This window comes from Polyodon spathula, chromosome 15, assembly GCF_017654505.1.
Source record: "Polyodon spathula isolate WHYD16114869_AA chromosome 15, ASM1765450v1, whole genome shotgun sequence".
Lineage (NCBI taxonomy): Eukaryota > Metazoa > Chordata > Actinopteri > Acipenseriformes > Polyodontidae > Polyodon > Polyodon spathula.
The window spans coordinates 4,036,522-4,054,348 of record NC_054548.1 but is presented as its reverse complement, the minus strand read 5'-3'; the positions used below and the strand labels follow the sequence as shown (position 1 = coordinate 4,054,348).

The following is a 17,827-nucleotide window of genomic DNA, read 5'->3' as shown; positions in this document are numbered from 1 at the left end:
CTAACACTGTAAGCAGTGTGCACAGGACTGGATGAATATTGCTAAGCAGGAGCACGCTAACACTGTAAGCAGTGTGCACAGGACTGGATGAATATTGCTAAGCAGGAGCACGCTAACACTGTAAGCAGTGTGCACAGGACTGGATGAATATTGCTAAGCAGGAGCACGCTAACACATGAATATTGTAGCTGTGGATTGGGGTAAGGGAGCTGGGGGCAATATTGTCAGGTGACCACACTGAGTCTTTCATTCCAGTCTGCATGATATGTATTATGGCCACCTACACACATCATAGAAGAGACAATGTGAAGGACACCTCCAAACTTGAATTCAGACCAATTATCGAATGGTTAAATTGAGGGTTTTTTAAAAACGAATGCAGTCACCTTTTCTCAAAATGTTTGTACATTAACAAGTACAGTAGCCTACAGCACTTTACATAAAATACCTCGCCGATGTTCTTCAAACGCAGAATCCGTAATGAAGTGAAGAACAAAAATTCAATCTGCAGCACACGCTCAACAGTGTGGTGAAAATAGTTCGTTTGTGGCGCACTAGCGCTGTGGCACTGATGAATATTAAGAAGAGGTGCTTGACGTTTGCGAATTTAGAGTGTGAGTGAGTGAGGGGAGGATAGAGCGAGCGCTGATTGCCAGTGACATCAGGATTCAGCTCGGAGCTGTCCTTCACCCGAGCTGCTAAAAGAAGTGCAACAGACTTTACGGAGACTGCAAAGTCTACCCCTGAAGGATTCTTATGATGCCTATGGACTTGTTGCGCACTGAACTAACGGAACTACGCGATTGAGGGTTACTCTTTCCACAGGATTTATGTATATATTATTCTTATTCTTGTTGCAACAATGGGATTATTTAAAATGGAACTGAAAAGGATTACTGGAAGTGTAATTTCCTGTGGAACTGCTTGAGGACTACGGTTTGCACAAGTAATACAGCAAGGCAGGCGTTACAACTATTTCTACAGTGTAAGTGGCTACAGTAGTTCAGCTTTAATTATATGTCGTTCTAGTTACATTTAGTCAAAATAACGTAAACAATCGTTTTTATTTTTAAAAAAAAAATTTTATTAGTTAACGTCACCTGCAGTGAAAACAAAATACAGTTTAAAAAAACGCTACTAGCGTAATCAAGAACATTATTTTAAGTGATTAACTCAGGTGATGTGCTTATTCCTCAGTACGCGCTGCGTTTTCATTTAGTTTATATTTAATATGAATATACAATTGTGTGTAATACTGTCATGTTGGAGCTGTTCAGTTCTGATTTAGCAGACAGAGCAGCGAACGGTTGCAACTTGCAAGGATCCGTATCCACCAGCTTAAACCACACCAACAACATTAATACAAAACAGAGCCTGACGCGACAAGAAAGAAAGAAAGAAAGAAAACAATGCCAAAACGTAAATGTATTTTTTAATTTATTTTATTATTATTATTATTATTATTATTATTATTATTATTATTATTATTATTATTATTATTATTCATAATAATAAACGCATTATTAAAGTGCGCAACAGGTATAGCACAATATGGCTACTTAAATAAAGGAATATTTAAGTAAACGAATATTTAAATGATGAGTGGATATATGAACATGAAAATCCCGTGTTTGTCCCAGCACTATATATAAGTAAGTGATATTTAACAATGTTGATTTAAACATAAAAGGATATTTAGAAGTTAGTGTTCTTTTTTCCTTCATGCCTCTGTAAGTATAAATGATTACTACGATTTCAAACTCCGTTGTAGATTTCAACAAAGATATTTCATTCAATACAGTCAAACAGTTGGGTATTCCATAACCCTAAGCACAGGTCACAACAGAATTAACAAGACAAGGTTAATACCGCTTCTCTTAGACATCACCCCCCTTATTCCTGAACTTATCAAACTATCACTGATCACGCGGGTCAACTTTGGTTTTATTACCTGAAGTGATTGTAACATCAGAGCCTGTTTGATGTTCCACTCAGGAAACCGTGATGTTATAAGGGTGATGGAAGGAAGGAGATTGTTTTAGATTTGGAAGGTTTTAGCCCCCAGTGTTCTCTCTGACAAGCACAGGGTCCTCTTTTAAATTGCTGTTTGGTGCACTTTAAAGCTTCCCCTTACCATCTGTCTGCCTGCTCCAGTACTTCATATTAAACCCAAAGCGTATTTTACTAACTCAGTCTAAAACTAAACAGTTCATCTTTTAAACTATAGTTTTTAAAGTGCATGTTTCTCCAATAAACAAGGTTGAGAGTGCCAATTGATTCTGTAACCGGTGGCCAGTGGGTCACTCTTGATGTGATTGTTTTACCCCTCCAGCTATAAGAAGAAATGTAAAGATTATCCAGTGAAAGAAAGCCAAGTACTCCATCAGTTAACAGATCTGAATGGTTTTTAGTTTTTTGTAGCATCGATTTTACATAGAACCCTGGTCCCAATTAAGTTGGATATAGCGTTTAAGTTGCTTGTTTCTAGTTTAAAATACTACAGTTCTATTACAGTATGTAGCTCGAATGTTTGTGTGACAGGGCGGAGGCTGGGAGTGAACCGGCGACCCATTTCACTGCAACAGAGTGTCTTAACCGCTATGCATAAGAGGGCTCGTCTGTATTTGTGGTTTTAGAGCTTTTAAACTCATCTCATCTCACTTACGGGACAGAATCCATAACGGCAGAGCATTACACAACACTGCCCACCAGTGAGATTCAATGTTACATTTGAACATGTGAAAGCCCCAATCAGATTCAATGTTACATTTGAACATGTGAAAGCCCCAATGAGATTCATTGTTACGTTTGAACAGGTGAAAGCCAGTGAGGTTCAATGTTACATTTGAACATGTGAAAGCCAATGAGGTTATTTTATCCTGGAAGGAAACTCTTTTGTGATGGGAGAGTTATCTGATGTTCTTTGTTGTGCTCCAGCTGTCAATCAGAGTCTGATGCCTTGGACTGGGACGTGGTGAGTCAGCATGGAGACAATCAGCACCCAGCAACCCTACCCTGGCCCACACAGGCTGTCAATCAGCAATCAGCAACCCTACCCTGCCTCACACAGGCTGTCAATGAGCACCCAGCAACCCTACCCTGCCCCACACAGGCTGTCAATCAGCACCCAGCAACCCTACCCTGGCCCACACAGGCTGTCAATCAGGACCAATGAGGACGAGGCTGACTGCATTGAGAACGGCAACAGCAGGTAACAACCAATCGTTTCCATGGAACTGTGTATCCCTTACCCAGTTGTTAACACAAGGGTGGCTACAGTGGTAGGAAGGTACCGCAGTGCAATGCTCTCTTATGAGGAGCATTAATTAACCAGGGTGTTCTCTTAACTTTAGTTTCTTGTGTGTTTAGGGTTAGCTGTGCAAGTCATAATCACCTTTCAAACATACACATCATTCTGTTATTATAAAAAACACATACATACAGCTGAAATCAGTGTTATACTGTGCATCTCTGAAACATGGGAGTCTGGAATGATAGTGTGAGAACCCTAACACTAGCTACAGTAAGCCCATTGTATTGAAGCACTTATTTCAAAAGTCCCACAAGATTTTATTTAGCAATGAGACTCACCTAAAAATGGACATTCTTGTATGAGCCATGTTAACATTTTAATCCTAGATATGCAACATAAATAAATAAATACATAAATAAATCAAAGGTACAGGAGGTCAGTTGTGGATATTTCTATGATAGCTTTGTGAAGCTTCCTCAAATATGAAATAATTGGATGATACAAGTCTAGTGTATAAACTATACAAGCTTCCTCAGTTGAGCGTCTCTATGTCATCAGATGTAATCACAAAGCACTTTATCATGTGGATAAACCCTAACCCTAAACTGACATGAACTCACTTTGCTTTATGAAGCCGAATGAAACCTGCTGAATAATGTTAGGTTAACAAATTGAATTACTACAGACTGCTTTGTAGTTTTCCATATACTTAACGCAAAACTGACAAACAATTTCTAATGTGACATTTCAAAATCTAACCCGAAATACTATACTACTATAATGGCTTCCAGTAGACTTTGGCCATTTCATTTTGTATTTCCTTTGATTGCATGAATTTAAATACAAGATCTCCATTATGTTCATATAGTTTTTTTTTAAAATGATGTCTCAATCCTAAAAGTCTAGGTGATGCAAACCATTTGGCTAGAGCGGTGCGTTCTTGTCTATCAAGGTGGCAGTTTTCATTAGCAATGATGCCCAATCCTTCTTTATACAGAACATTGTCATCCTTTGAACTGTCCTTTTCCTTAATTACATTCAGCCCCTTGATAGACATGAGAGAAAAGCACAAGCAGACAGTCCTGCAAGAGAAATGGTTAGCTTGCTGCCTGACACGGTCTCCGGGGCCTCTTCAGAACAGCAGTATCAGCTACCTAGAGGCCCTTTGAATGCACAAGGACAGCAGTGCTCATCCTCCTGTACATGTCATTCCTCAGGGATCAGTCACTGTGCGAAGACACTTGCTCTGAGCTGCAGAGAGCCGTCTCCATGGAGATCAGAGAGCTGGCAGAATCCCGCAGGAGTTCATTCACAGGCAGGGGAGCCATGGCCAGGTAATGTCCATTCACAGGGAAGAGAGCCCACTTAGCAAGGACCTGACCATTATTCCAGCAAAGCAACGGTCTGCACTGTCTATTCAACTCCGAGAAAGGGGAGGCATCACAATTATGAATGTTGCTGCTTGTGAAACACTGGCTATATAAGTCACAAGACTTTTCCATTTTAATATGAAGTGGTCAAAAAAACACTGACTTTTAATCACACGACTCAAGCTGGGTGATTCTGTTACCACAAGGCTGTCGAATACAGGTCACAATACAGACCAGTGGAGGCAGGCATTCTGAAGTGATAAAGTGGGCGGAAATCAATTGCATCGGTTACATTTCCTTAACAGTAAGCGGAGTGTGACATGAACCCACGTGACATTATCAGGAGCTTGTTTCCATCCACTTATCACATTGTGGGTGGGACATTTCAATGTGATGAGAAAACATGGGTGTGATACTAAGCAGAGTGATAATAAGTAGTTTGACTGTATATATGTATGTCCACATGTATGGACATCACATGGACTAGAACAAGCCAACAAAACACAGCATCACACTAACTAAAACAAACCAAACACAGCATCACACTGACTAAAACAAACCAAACACAGCATCACTGACTAAAACAAACCAACAAAACACAGCATCACACTAACTAAAACAAACCAAACACAGCATCACACTGACTAAAACAAACCAAACACAGCATCACACTGACTAAAACCAACCAAACACAGCATCACACTGACTAAAACCAACCAAACAAACACAGCATCACACTGACTAAAACAAACCAACCAAACACAGCATCACACTGACTAAAACAAACCAAACACAGCATCACTGACTAAAACAAACCAACAAAACACAGCATCACACTAACTAAAACCAACCAAACACAGCATCACACTGACTAAAACAAACCAAACACAGCATCACTGACTAAAACAAACCAACAAAACACAGCATCACACTGACTAAAACAAACCAAAAAAACACAGCATCACACTGACTAAAACAAACCAAACAAATGCAGCATCACACTGACTAAAACCAACCAAACACAGCATCACACTGACTAAAACAAACCAACCAAACACAGCATCACACTGACTAAAACAAACCAACAAAACACAGCATCACACTAACTAAAACAAACCAAACACAGCATCACACTGACTAAAACAAACCAACCAAACACAGCATCACACTGACTAAAACCAACCAAACACAGCATCACACTGACTAAAACAAACCAACCAAACACAGCATCACACTGACTAAAACAAACCAACCAAACACAGCATCACACTGACTAAAACCAACCAAACACAGCATCACACTGACTAAAACAAACCAAACACAGCATCACACTGACTAAAACCAACCAAACAAACACAGCATCACACTGACTAAAACCAACCAAAAAAACACAGCATCACACTGACTAAAACAAACCAAACAAACACAGCATCACACTGACTAAAACAAACCAACCAAACACAGCATCACACTGACTAAAACAAACCAAACACAGCATCACACTGACTAAAACAAACCAAACACAGCATCACACTGACTAAAACAAACCAAACACAGCATCACACTGACTAAAAAAACCAACCAAACACAGCATCACACTGACTAAAACAAACCAAACAAACACAGCATCACACTGACTAAAACAAACCAAACACAGCATCACACTGACTAAAACCAACCAAACACAGCATCACACTGACTAAAACAAACCAACCAAACACAGCATCACACTGACTAAAACAAACCAACCAAACACAGCATCACACTGACTAAAACAAACCAACCAAACACAGCATCACACTGACTAAAACAAACCAAACACAGCATCACACTGACTAAAACAAACCAAAAAAACACAGCATCACACTGACTAAAACAAACCAAACAAACACAGCATCACACTGACTAAAACAAACCCAAACACAGCATCACACTGACTAAAACAAACCAAACACAGCATCACACTGACTAAAACAAACCCAAACACAGCATCACACTGACTAAAACAAACCAACCAAACACAGCATCACACTGACTAAAACCAACCAAACACAGCATCACACTGACTAAAACAAACCAACCAAACACAGCATCACACTGACTAAAACAAACCAACCAAACACAGCATCACACTGACTAAAACAAACCAACCAAACACAGCATCACACTGACTAAAACAAGCCAAGGAAACGCTCAGTTAAAGCAGAATGTCAAAGCCTAATTTTTTTCTTTCAGGATGTCTCGATTTCTCCTTTCAATAAGAAACTGGGCGAGGAGACGACTGCACCACGAAGAGCAGAGACCAGACTCCTTTCTGGAGCGTTTCCGTGGCCCGGAGCTGAAGGAGGCTTCCAGCAGAGAGAGCAACACCCAGTCAGCCCTGGGCCAGCAGGGCAGAGTGAGCAGGCGAGTCTCACACACACACAGCAGCAAGTGTGGTGTGGTCGTGTGTAGTTCTCTGTAATTGACCAACACCAAAAACACCCTGGGCCAGCAGGGCAGAGTGAGCAGGCGAGTCTCACACACACACAGCGCACATCAAGAGATATTAACACTGGTCTCTGTCCAGGGATAGGACAGAATCTGTAACAGCAAACTTCAAGTATAGAGAAATGCGAGTTCTAAGGTTATCTTCATGAAGCATTAGCGTGCCCTGAAATGGGCAAAGACCTCAGGTATGGAGAAACGCGTGAGTCCTGGGGTTATATTCATGAAGCATTAGCGTGCCCTGAAATGGACAGAGACCTCAGGTATAGAGAAACGCTTGAGTTCTGGGGTTATATTCATGAAGCATTAGCGTGCCCTGAAATGGGCAGAGACCTCAGGTATGGAGAAACGCGTGAGTCCTGGGGTTATATTCATGAAGCATTAGCGTGCCCTGAAATGGACGAAGACCTCAGGTATAGAGAAACACGTGAGTCCTGGGGTTATATTCATGAAGCATTAGCATGCCCTGAAATGGACAGAGATCTCAGGTATAGAGAAATGCTTGAGTCCTGGGGTTATATTCATGAAGCATTAGCTTGCCCTGAAATGGACAGATACCTCAGGTATAGAGAAACGCGTGAGTCCCGGGGTTGTATTCATGAAGCATTAGCATGCCCTGAAATGGACAGAGATCTCAGGTATAAAGAAGTGCTTGAGTCCTGGGGTTGTATTCATGAAGCATTAGCGTGCCCTGAAATGGACGAAGACCTCAGGTATAGAGAAATGCGTGAGTCCTGGGGTTATATTCATGCCCTGAAAGAACACACACATGACCTATGTTTCTTTGCAGACTTGCCAGCAGCACAGTAGCTAACAGTGTAGTACTTCTCTGATGTACAATAATGAGACCTGATGCTGATGTATTTAACAGAGCCATTTCGTATTGTGTTTTCAGACGGCATAAACAGAAGTATGATTGTGTAGTTGTAGTGTTTCAGAGTCATGTCGTGCCTCTAATACCATGACAATATTTCAAACACAGCCACTGGCCCTCGGCAAACTTCAATGTGAACAACTGCAACAATACAGATGAGTAAGTACAACCAGAGGAGTTGTAACTAACCCTTTTCTAGCTAGTGTCTAGTTCTAGTGAAGCAGACTCTGATATTCTCACTGCTCTTCTAGCTGGTCTCTCTAGTTCTAGTGAAGCAGACTCTGAGATTCTCACTGCTCTTCTAGCTAGTCTCTCTAGTTCTAGTGAAGCAGACGTTGAGATTCTCACTGCTTTTCTTGCTGGTCTCTCTAGTTCTAGTGAAGCAGACTCTGAGATTCTCACTGCTCTTCTAGCTGGTCTCTCTAGTTCTAGTAAAGCAGACGCTGAGATTCTCACTGCTTTTCTTGCTGGTCTCTCTAGTTCTAGTGAAGCAGACTCTGAGATTTTCACTGCTCTTCTAGCTAGTCTCTCTAGTTCTAGTGAAGCAGACTGAGATTCTCACTGCTCTTCTAGCTAGTCTCTCTAGCTCTAGTGAAGCAGACGCTGAGATTCTCACTGCTCTTCTAGTTAGTTTCTTTAGTTCTAGTGAAGCAGACTCTGAGATTCTCACTGCTCTTCTAGCTAGTCTCTCTAGTTCTAGTGAAGCAGACCCTGAGATTCTCACTGCTCTTCTAGCTGGTCTCTCTAGTTCTAGTGAAGCAGACTGAGATTCTCACTGCTCTTCTAGCTAGTCTGTCTAGTTCTAGTGAAGCAGACTCTGAGATTGTCACTGCTCTTCTAGCTGGTCTCTCTATTTCTAGTGAAGCAGACTGAGATTCTCACTGCTCTTCTAGCTAGTCTCTCTAGTTCTAGTGAAGCAGACGCTGAGATTCTCACTGCTGTTCTAGCTAGTCTCTCTAGATTGTAGGCTCCTTAGTTTGTTCTGTTAAAAGCTATAACTATTCCTTAAATCCAGAACTCTGATTTTATAATGTGTGCATAATAGAGGGTCCATATCGCATTCTTTTAACTGCAGTGTTTATAATAATAATAATAATATTTTTTAAAATGATATTTACATTTTGGTTTCATTAAATGCTTTGGCCATATTTCCTTATATGTTTTGTTACAGTATTTATGCTATGAATTTCAGACGTCCACAAAATAGAATTTGTAGAAATATATATCTGTGATTAGCATAGTTTATTCTTAGCATGTGTACATAATGCATATACTGCAGTGAATGTGGATAACAATCAATTACTATGAATTATAATGTGCACTTATTTTATAAATAATGGCTATTTGTAAATCATCATTTTAAATCCATTTCAAACTGGAGAACATTTCAAAGTTTCTAATTCAGTTGTTTTCCACACTGTGATCTATTGCATTTGCACTTCCACTTAAATTTGATCTAATTTTGAAATATCCCTTTCTCGGAACTCTTAATTCTAGATTGGAAAGAGAATAGTTTGCTGTTTTTTGTGTGCTGTTAGTGCTTGCCTAGTATTTACCCTGTTCAAACCCTTGAAAGAATACCCTCTGAATTTCCAGAATATTCAAATGATATTGTACCGGTCTATAATGTTGTTGTATGTGTTCTTAGTTATCGTGTATTTCAGCACTTCTGAATATTTGGTATATTTTACCTCTGGGACTGTCTCTGAACAAGCCTGACCAAGGTGGATTTTCTGCAGTGAAGCTGGTATAAAAATTACCTCTAGGTTTGCACTTGGGGTGTCACTAGTAATTTGCTCCCCACTAAAACAGTGAGTTGGTCAGAGAGTTCCTTTAGAAATCTTTAACATTACCGTGTGTTGCTCAGTACCAGGTCAAACATTAATAAATCATGTCATAGGATAATAAATATTAATAAATTAAGAGCACTTACAAAATAATGGGCAAATTCAAAGGGTATAAATGATTATTTCAAACTTGTCACAGATCACATGCCAACACGGATTACAAAGATTCGTTTTTTCTATAAACAGATTTCATTCTTGTAATGAATTATCGATGCAGGTAACCCACATTCGGCTGTGCAGTGAGACAGGAACACTGATATACTGACAGGGAGGGGCGGCTCACAGAACTGTAGCTGCTGCATGTGACAAAGTGTGACGTGCAATTCAGAGACTACATTAAAAACATCTTTATACAACCAGGCAGCAACTACCACTAAGACTGCATGTGACACATCATGTGTTATTCATGGGTAGGTAAAGGTACACAAGAAAGGTATCAGACTGAGAGACAGCAACACAATCATTATGTATCCACTCTGATTCCATAGTAACCTGAGAAACAAGGGTCAGGATGTTTTCTTTGGAAACACTAAAAGCAAGATCATTTGTTAAAACCTCTATACAATGGAAGTCTTACTCTAATCCAATGTTTGATTCAGGATTCAACATTCCCTAACCAGAACCTTACACTGACTTCCAAAACACACTCAGCATTCCCTAACCAGAACCTTACACTGACTTCCTAACCAGAACACACTCAGAACACACTCAGCATTCCCTAACCAGAACCTTACACTGACTTCCAGAACACACTCAGCATTCCCTAACCAGAACCTTACACTGACTTCCAGAACACACTCAGCACTCCCTAACCAGAACCTTACACTGACTTCCAGAACACACTCAGCACTCCCTAACCAGAACCTTACACTGACTTCCAGAACACACTCAGCACTCCCTAACCAGAACCTTACACTGACTTCCAGAACACATTCAGCACTCCCTAGCCAGAACCTTACACTGACTTCCAGAACACACTTCCCTAACCAGAACCTTACACTGACTTCCAGAACACACTCAGCACTCCCTAACCAGAACCTTACACTGACTTCCAGAACACACTCAGCACTCCCTAACCAGAACCTTACACTGACTTCCAGAACACACTCAGCACTCCCTAACCAGAACCTTACACTGACTTCCAGAACACACTCAGCACTCCCTAACCAGAACCTTACACTGACTTCCAGAACACACTCAGCACTCCCTAACCAGAACCTTACACTGACTTCCAGAACACACTCAGCACTCCCTAACCAGAACCTTACACTGACTTCCAGAACACACTCAGCACTCCCTAACCAGAACCTTACACTGACTTCCAGAACACACTCAGCACTCCCTAACCAGAACCTTACACTGACTTCCAGAACACACTCAGCACTCCCTAACCAGAACCTTACACTGACTTCCAGAACACACTCAGCACTCCCTAACCAGAACCTTACACTGACTTCCAGAACACACTCAGCACTCCCTAACCAGAACCTTACACTGACTTCCAGAACACACTCAGCACTCCCTAACCAGAACCTTACACTGACTTCCAGAACACACTCAGCACTCCCTAACCAGAACCTTACACTGACTTCCAGAACACACTCAGCACTCCCTAACCAGAACCTTACACTGACTTCCAGAACACACTCAGCATTCCCTAACCAGAACACTGACTTCCAGAACACACTCAGCATTCCCTAACCAGAACCTTACACTGACTCCCAGAACACACTCAGCACCCCCTAACCAGAACCTTACACCGACTCCCAGAACACACTCAGCACCCCCTAACCAGAACCTTACACCGACTCCCAGAACACACTCAGCACCCCCTAACCAGAACCTTACACTGACTTCCAGAACACACTCAGCATTCCCTAACCAGAACCTTACACTGACTCCCAGAACACACTCAGAATTCCCTAACCAGAACCTTGCACTGACTTCCAGAACACACTCAGCATTCCCTAACCAGAACCTTACACTGACTCCCAGAACACACTCAGCATTCCCTAACCAGAACCTTACACTGACTTCCAGAACACACTCAGCACTCCCTAACCAGAACCTTACACTGACTTCCAGAACACACTCAGCACTCCCTAACCAGAACCTTACACTGACTTCCAGAACACACTCAGCATTCCCTCGATTTGTCGATTTGATCAACTTGTACCCAGCTGTGATATAGCACGGCTGGATTTTATTAGAGCATTACTATTATTGCTCTAAAGCAGTCACTGCAATGGTGCTGTGGCTTATCCAGGCAGGGTATACTGGCAAGACAATCAGTTCAAGTTAAAACATTGCCAGTTCTTCCTGTTTAGTGCCACCTATGTGCACAGTGTAGTTTTGCATATTAAAATACAAACTAGGATTGTTTGGGTTCTTTTATCCTGGGTCATTAATGCTGCCAAAGTAATGGCCCTCACCTTGAGCAGAGAATGCCTGTGTGCAATCCTCTGAGTGCCTCTTTGATACCTTTCCTGCGTCTCTAACAGTACTGTCTTCTCACCGGCGCTTTCTTAGTTGAGGTGGGTTTGTCTTGTCCTCACAAGAAGAATCGTATGCTGCAAGAGACAGAGTCAACTGAAATGCATTGCAGAGGGTTTCTTATTCACTAAGGGAAAATGATTCTTAACTAAAGCACTCTGTCCAAAGAATCATGTGCTGTGACAAGGACTTCAGTGTTAGCTGCTAGACCTCCCTCCCATGCATAGCTTTCTCTTAGACTTGTAGAGTCCTCATAGCATGCCTGCTAGTTGAGACTTTCACAACCTGTGTGCTTCTCCAAAAACTAAAAAAAAATCACACAGCAAAAAGGAAGACAAAAAGGAGGAGAAAGAAGATGATAAAGAGGAAAAGGAGAAAAAAGATGCCAAGAAGGATGATAAAAAGAAAGAGGAGTAAGTATTTATCTGTCAGTGTTTCTAACTGGCTTTCTTTAATATTACCAGCTTCCCTTTGAGACCTGGCCCATTGAACATGGTGAAAACGATTGCAAATCTCTAGAAAGGGTCAACTCTATAGGTTGCTTTTACTGCTACCTATAAACAGAAGAAGTGCCACGAGCATCTTCTAAACAGCTGAAACACATACAGGACTTGGACCCATTTCTCACCACCTCCAGTGCTGCTCATATTGAGGTGTTGGGTTCTTCTTGTTGCTGTACTGGGTGTCACTCTGCCCAGTTCCTAGCAGAAAGTCTCCATCGTGTAAATCAGCTGTATAATTGACACTAACCGGCACCTTTGCTAGAAGTGTAAACAGAGACCAACAATATGTTGCCATGGCAGCTGAACTCTGAGGCTGGTCCTGAAAGATCTAGACAGGGTTCCGCTCGTATATTACAAACTGTACAATTGAGAGAGTGATTGAAGTTTGCATATGGTTATTATAAACACATGAAAAGCAGTTCTAGTTCCAGAAGCAACTGTTTTATTGTCCCCTGATCACCACTCTTGTCCTGAAGTGAGATTTACTGCAGTAAGGGCTTGATGGCTTTCTGAAATCAAACCCTTTCTAGTGGGCTGTGATTGTAGTACACATTACTGCAGAACAATCACAACTTCTTAACACAGAGCTGCATGATAATCACACATCTGAAAATGGTCAGACAACAGAAACTTGCATCTTTAATACTGGATTGTACGGGCTTCTCACTAATCCACTGGTTTCTATATATTACACTTCTTTACCTCAGACACAAAGAGAGGTATTTGAAGTGGCTCTGCATATATTCAAATCAGGATCTAAATGCTTTGAAAATATCTATATACTGTGTATGCACCATTTTGTGTGGCTTTCTGTTTGTATTACTCCCTTTAAAGACCTGTATGGTGCCATTATACTTCTGGTTATGATAAACCAGGCGGATCAGCGGACGAGGTCATTGTCTTTCACTTGATGACTTAAAGCCGGGCTTCAGTCTCGCCATGTGTGTTCTTTACATATTGAATTATTTTTCAGGAAGAAAAAAGAAGTGTTTGTTATCGACCCTGCGAGCAATCTATACTACAGGTGGCTGTCCATTATTGCAGCTCCTGTCATGTACAACTGGTGTCTGCTGGTGTGCAGGTAGGGGTTTCAGCCATGCTTTTGAATGCACTCCCATTATCATTTTATACAACACACAAGCTTTTGTTTTTAACGTCTTTATTTATAAAAGATTTAAAATCAACATAAACTGCAAATGCCCTCGCTTTCTAAAAACAATCTCCTTAAAAACGAATGTATATATAATAATAAAGCTATGCTTAAAAGTGTTGCATCATCCTATAGAATTAACTTATTTTGCTTGATAAAGTCAAATGAAAACTATGAAGTAATGTTACGTTAACATTGAAATTTCTTACCTTTGCAGTTTTCCATATACATAAATGTGACTTTTTATAATCTAACATTAAATACTGTACTACTATTATGGCTTCCGGTAGACTTTTACGATATCATTTTGTAATTTCTTGATTACTTAATTTTAAATAAAAGATCTAAATGATGTTCATATAGTTTATTTTTTGTTTTATGATGTCTCAACCGTAAAATTTGAGGAGATGCAAAACTTTGGTCCATCGCTGCACAGTAACTAATCCTTGATTCATATGAGGCAGTCAGCCCTTGTGTTAAATAACCAGCCCCAGGTGACTGGATGTGTCATGAGATACCTGGTTCCACTTGACCTCCTCACAGTTAGTCTAAGGTATGACTACTACAGCAAACCCTTTGCACAGAAATAAGAAACCACGAAGAGGCAGCTCCTAAAACTGGGGATCCTATATGTGATACACAACACAGGCTGGCTTGCAGACTGCACTGTTGTAATGCATCTTTAACCCCTCTGATACACAACACAGGCTGGCTTGCAGACTGCACTATCCCCCCGTTTCTCTTTCCTGGCCCCTTAATATTGACTGTGGGGATTGATAAACAATAGAAAGGTTAAGAGATTTCTTCATGGTCCCAGAGTGGCTCACAAGGTAAGGGCACGCCCTTTAAATCTCCCTGGCCTCTGACAGCAGAGCAGCCCTGCAATTCACGGAAAGATTGTATGTATTGGCTTTTACTTCTTTAATGTAGAAAATGAACATGTCAAATCATTGTTAAAACATGGTAATTACAACTTGTTTATTTTGTTTTAGGGCATGTTTTGATGAACTTCAAATTGACTACCTGGTTTTGTGGGGTGTTTTAGATTACTCCTCAGATTGTGTCTACCTCATTGACACTTTTGTGAGATTTAGGACAGGTGAGTGCCTTGCCTATCGAAACATATGTGACTGAAGTGTGTGCGAGTCAGCATGTTCTGTACATGGGTATGAGTTAGCATGTTCTGTTCATGTATGCGTGTGTCAGCATGTTCTGTAACATAAGAACATTTACAAACGAGGAGGCCATTCGGCCCATCTTCCTCGTTTTGTTGTTAGTAGTTTATTGATCCCAGAATCAAACTATACAACGACAAGTTAATGCATGATGTCTAACTCTGTTTATGAGTTTCTTCATCAAATACAATTTAAAACTGTTTTAAAGTTAACCATATACTGGAAAAAATACACACGTCTGACTGCTGCTCTTAAATACCCTTTTTATGTTTTATAAAAATCCAGGTTTCCTCAAACAAGGATTGCTTGTCAAGGATTCAAAGGAGTTACGGGAGAATTACATGAAGACTTTGCAGTTCAAATTTGATGCACTCTCACTTGTGCCGACGGACTTAATCAGCATTAAAATTGGGTTCAACTGGCCTGAGCTGAGGTTTAACAGGCTCTTCCGATTCGCGCGCATGTTTGAGTTTTTTGACCGCACCGAAACAAGAACCAATTACCCCAACATCTTTCGAATTGGCAACCTTGTCCTGTACATTCTGATTATTATCCACTGGAATGCATGCATATACTTTGCCATTTCCAAAGCCATAGGGTTTGGGACAGATACCTGGGTGTACCCCAACATAAGCCACCCTGAATACGGTCGACTAGCCAGGAAGTACATCTACAGCCTGTACTGGTCCACACTGACGCTGACCACAATCGGGGAGACCCCTCCCCCAGTGAAGGACGTGGAGTACCTCTTTGTGGTGTTTGACTTCCTGATCGGAGTGCTGATCTTCGCTACCATCGTCGGTAACGTGGGTGCCATGATTTCCAACATGAACGCCTCCAGAGCGGAATTCCAGGCCAAGATAGATTCCATTAAGCAATACATGCATTTCCGTAAAGTCACCAAAGACCTGGAGGCCCGAATCATCAAGTGGTTCGACTATCTCTGGACCAACAAGAAAACGGTGGATGAAAAGGAGGTCCTGAAGAACTTGCCTGACAAGCTGAAAGCAGAGATCGCCATCAATGTCCACCTGGACACGCTGAAGAAAGTGCGCATCTTCCAGGACTGCGAAGCAGGGCTGCTGATAGAGCTGGTGCTGAAGCTAAGGCCACAGGTGTTTAGCCCTGGAGACTATATCTGTCGCAAAGGGGACATTGGCAGAGAAATGTACATCATCAAAGAGGGAAAGCTGGCCGTCGTAGCGGACGACGGCATCACCCAGTTTGTAGTTTTGAGCGACGGGAGTTACTTTGGAGAAATCAGCATCTTGAACATCAAGGGGAGTAAGTCCGGGAACAGAAGGACTGCAAACATTAGAAGCATAGGCTACTCTGATCTCTTCTGCTTATCCAAGGATGACCTCATGGAAGCCCTGACTGAGTATCCGGAGGCCAAGAAGGCGCTGGAGGAGAAAGGGAAAGCCATTTTAATGAAGGACGGCTTGATAGACGAGGAGGTGGCCAAACAGGGAGACGACCCGCAAAACATGCAAGAAAAAGTGCACCAGTTGGAAACTATTCTGGACCTCATGCAAACGAAATTCGCCAGACTGATGGCAGAGTTTACCTCGAGCCAGCAAAAGCTCAAACAGAGACTCACAACAGTGGAGTCCAAAGTGAAGAAGTACGGGAGCGCAAGCTTCTCAGAGGATCTGGAAACAGACAATGAAGCTGCAAAAGAAGAGGCCAAAAAGGACAAATAACATGCACTACTCTGAGCATTTCTGATTATCTTGGACTAGACCAGCTAATGGTACTTGTTTTTTTGTGAGACACCAAACAGGGAAAAAATATATAGTTTGATACTTTAACTTCTATTTTCATTTAACATACAATATAAAGTTATGCTTTTTTTTCCTCTGAAAACAGTTTTCCATTAGAACAAAAGCCCCTTTTTACTTGCCGATCTCAAGCTGTTCACATAGTGTAGCGCAGTTCCTGCAGGAGAAAACTCTTCATTACACAAGTCTTTTCAATTACATGAACAGCTCTTTCTGGGAAACACGGAATGCAAATACAATGCCTGCATTGGGAGTGTGACAGATTCCCACTTGAAAGGGAGGAATTGTATTTATTACTGAATAATATATGCACTCTTATTTAAGGAGATAACAGTATTTGAGAGCGAGTGAATGAGGAACACACTTGAATCTGGAGGGCCCACAGGTGTGCATACAGTAATCACGAATAGTCTAGTTGTATGTTTCTCTATGACGGGCATTAGCAATCGAGCGTTATCCTCGATTAAAAACCCATCAGTGCTGAGCATGCTTTCTTAAATGACTATATTCATGTACTGCAAGTAAAGCATATGGAAATACTGAGAGAAATGCATTAGTGTACAATTCTAGTTGAACACGTTACCACTATTACAATAAGCAAACGTAATACCGATCCACAAAAAGGGAAACAAAACTGAACCAGGTAACTACAGACCAGTAAGCCTGACTTATATTATATGCAAACTTATGGAAACTATAATAAGATCCAAAATGGAAAATTACCTATATGGTAACAGGGTCCTGGGAGACAGTCAACATGGTTTTAGGAAAGGGAGATCGTGTCTAACTAACTTGCTTGATTTTTTTGAGGATGCAACATCGATAATGGATAATTGCAAAGCATATGACATGGTTTATTTAGATTTCCACAAAGCTTTTGACAAAGCCCCGCAC

At 41.2% G+C, this 17,827-nt stretch overlaps 1 protein-coding gene across 1 annotated transcript; it reads left to right on the top strand.

Annotated features, from left to right (window-relative positions):
* Positions 1-666: 666 nt before the first annotated feature.
* LOC121327746 (cyclic nucleotide-gated cation channel alpha-3-like) lies at positions 667-17,560 on the top strand. The gene is made up of 7 exons (XM_041271930.1): positions 667-985; positions 2,938-3,211; positions 4,471-4,587; positions 6,859-7,033; positions 13,805-13,908; positions 14,970-15,076; positions 15,438-17,560. The coding sequence occupies exons 2-7, from the start codon at positions 2,985-2,987 to the stop codon at positions 16,853-16,855; spliced, it is 2,148 nt and encodes a 715-aa protein (XP_041127864.1). The 5' UTR covers positions 667-985; positions 2,938-2,984; the 3' UTR covers positions 16,856-17,560.
* The last annotated feature ends 267 nt before the right edge of the window (positions 17,561-17,827 follow it).

What these genes read in the sequence shown, in the direction of transcription:
- LOC121327746 (XM_041271930.1), top strand. Translation starts at nt 2,985, where the DNA reads ATGGAGACAATCAGCACCCAGCAACCCTACCCTGGCCCACACAGGCTG. An exon ending in ATTGAGAACGGCAACAGCAG is followed by an intron (nt 3,212 to 4,470) that starts GTAACAACCAAT and finishes GTCATTCCTCAG; the next exon opens with GGATCAGTCACTGTGCGAAG. An exon ending in GGCAGGGGAGCCATGGCCAG is followed by an intron (nt 4,588 to 6,858) that starts GTAATGTCCATT and finishes TTTTTCTTTCAG; the next exon opens with GATGTCTCGATTTCTCCTTT.